Below are 2,500 nucleotides of genomic sequence, written 5' to 3' on the forward strand. Positions count from 1 at the left end.
GTCAAGACATGTTAAGAGGAGGTGATATTATTATTATTATTATTATTATTATTATTATTATTATTATTATTATTATTATTATTAGCTAAGCTACAATACTTCTTGGAAAAGCTAGTTGCTTTAAGCCCAGGGGCTCAAAAAGAGAATAATAGCAAATCGAGGTAAGGAAATAGGGAAATAAATAAACTATGTTAGAAATAATGAACAAGTGAAATAATTTAAGAACAGAAACAACATTAAAATAGATCTTCCAGATATAAACTATGAAAACTTCAAAATAAACTAGAGAAGAGAAATAAGAAAGAATAGCGTGCCCGAGTGTACCCTTAAGCAAGAGAACTCTTCCCCAAGACATTGGAAGACTATGGTACAGAGGCTATGGCACTACCCAAGATTAGAGAGCAATGGTTTGATTTTAGAGTGTCCTCCTAGAAGAGTTGCTTAACATAGCTAGAAAGTCTCTTCTACACTTACCAAGAGGAAAGTATCCACTGGACAATTACAGTACAGTAGTGAACTACTTGAGTAAATAACTGCTGAGTAATCTTAGTGTTGCCAGGTGTATGCGGACAGAGGAGAATGTGTAAAATATAAGCCAGAATATAGGCAAAGAAAAAACTAGCCATAACCAGAGAGAGGGATCCAATGTATTACTGTCTGGCAGGTCAAAGGACCCAGCAGCTCTCTAGGGGCATATTGTTTACCAAAAGCTCTCAATCCCCTGTTTACCCTTCTTTTAATTTCAGTCTCGTGTCCTGGAGAAACAGTCACTGTCTACCCTAAGTATGTATATTCATTAACAATTTCTAGAGGTTCTTATATAACTCATATTTGCTGTCTCTACATTTTCATTGAACATTATCTTAGTTTTACTCATATTCATTTTCAGTCCTACATTTCTTCTGTTTTTTTTATTCAAATCTTTTATCATCTTTTTTAATGGCTCCAATAATTCACTAAACACATCTATGAAATCTGCAAATCTCCAGGTATTCTCCCTTATCATTAGTTGCTACATTTTCCTAATTCAAATTCTTAAAAACTTCTTCTAGGCGTACTGTGGTCAAGCAAACAAAAGCTACTCACGCTTCGTCTCCATTCGAGGTGGGAGAGGAACTGGTGCACAAGAAGCCCTGTCAAATAAAAGTGGTCTTAGTAGTCTGATTACTTAGAAAGAAATATATGCGATTTTCCTCAAGGCCATTATATGCCCGGAGGAATCTCTAAGTTCAACAGAACAAAAAAAGAACTGTATTTTGGAAAACGGGATTTATTGAAGGGGACCTATGATGACTCATTTTGCTGAACTAAACATATCTATTTTGTATAGAATATTTATTATCATCATCATCATCATCATTATTATTATTATTATTATTATTATTATTATTATTATTATTATTATTATTATTATTATTATTATTATTATTATTATTAGCGAAGCTACAACCCTAGTTAGAACAGCAGGATTTTTCAACAGGGAAAGTAACCTATTGAGAACAAGGAAATAAGGACAAAATAAACTACATATGACGAGAAATGAATGAAATAATTCATGTTATCTTAATTAAGATCAGTAACAACGTTGAAGTAGATCAGTCATATAAAAACTATAGAACGAGATAAGCAAACAATACTCGAAACTAGACAGAGAGAAAGAATTAAAACATGTCTTCATAATGGACTGATTACCGAAATTCTTAAAAGACTTTCTCAATGAGCCAATTCATTTTGTTGTAAAGGAAGAAGAAAAAGATAGCATGTTTCTCAAAAGTCAATTTGTTATCAATATCACACCTAAAATTCTAAAAAAAAAAGTCCTACAGAGTAAAGCAACATTATCAATGCTGAGATCCGGATGTTGAGGAGCCACTACTTAGAATCATACTTTGAGTTTTGTTCGGATTCAACTTCATACCCCATAATTTGCACCATGCACTAATTTTAGCTAGATCTCTATTAAGGGATTCAGCAACGTCAGATCTACATTCAGGAGGTGGAATTGATGCAAAGAGAGTAGCATCATCTGCATATCCAAAAAGCTTGTTTTCTAAGCAAGACCACATGTCGTGTGTATATAGTATGCAAAGTAATGGGTCAAGAATAATAAAATAACAAAAGAATAAAACGGCATCAGATGAGTTTTACATGTGGTTGTTATGAAAATCATTTTTGATATGTCCTTATCAAAGGAAAATATCTATGGAAAATCGGTAAAAGCTAAAAAGTTTCTATTTGAGAGTCGAGTACATACGAACACACGCACACTCTATATAAATAAATATATATATATATATATATATATATATATATATATATATATATATATATATATATATATATTTATATATATATATATAAATATATATATACATATATATACATATATATATATGTGTGTGTGTATATATATATTCATATATATATATATATATATATATATATATATATATATATATATATATATATATATATGTGTGTGTATATATATATATATATA

At 30.4% G+C, this 2,500-nt stretch overlaps 1 protein-coding gene across 1 annotated transcript in view; it reads right to left on the bottom strand.

The window, feature by feature from the left end:
• Positions 1-2,500, bottom strand: part of LOC137640537 (uncharacterized) — an 8,316-nt gene that overhangs the window by 3,926 nt on the left and 1,890 nt on the right. Inside the window, exon 2 of the mRNA XM_068373052.1 lies at positions 1,087-1,133. Within this exon, the coding sequence (XP_068229153.1) occupies positions 1,087-1,133 (47 nt within the window). The remainder of the gene's footprint in view (positions 1-1,086; positions 1,134-2,500) is intronic.

Source organism: Palaemon carinicauda, chromosome 5, assembly GCF_036898095.1.
Source record: "Palaemon carinicauda isolate YSFRI2023 chromosome 5, ASM3689809v2, whole genome shotgun sequence".
Classification (NCBI taxonomy): domain Eukaryota; kingdom Metazoa; phylum Arthropoda; class Malacostraca; order Decapoda; family Palaemonidae; genus Palaemon; species Palaemon carinicauda.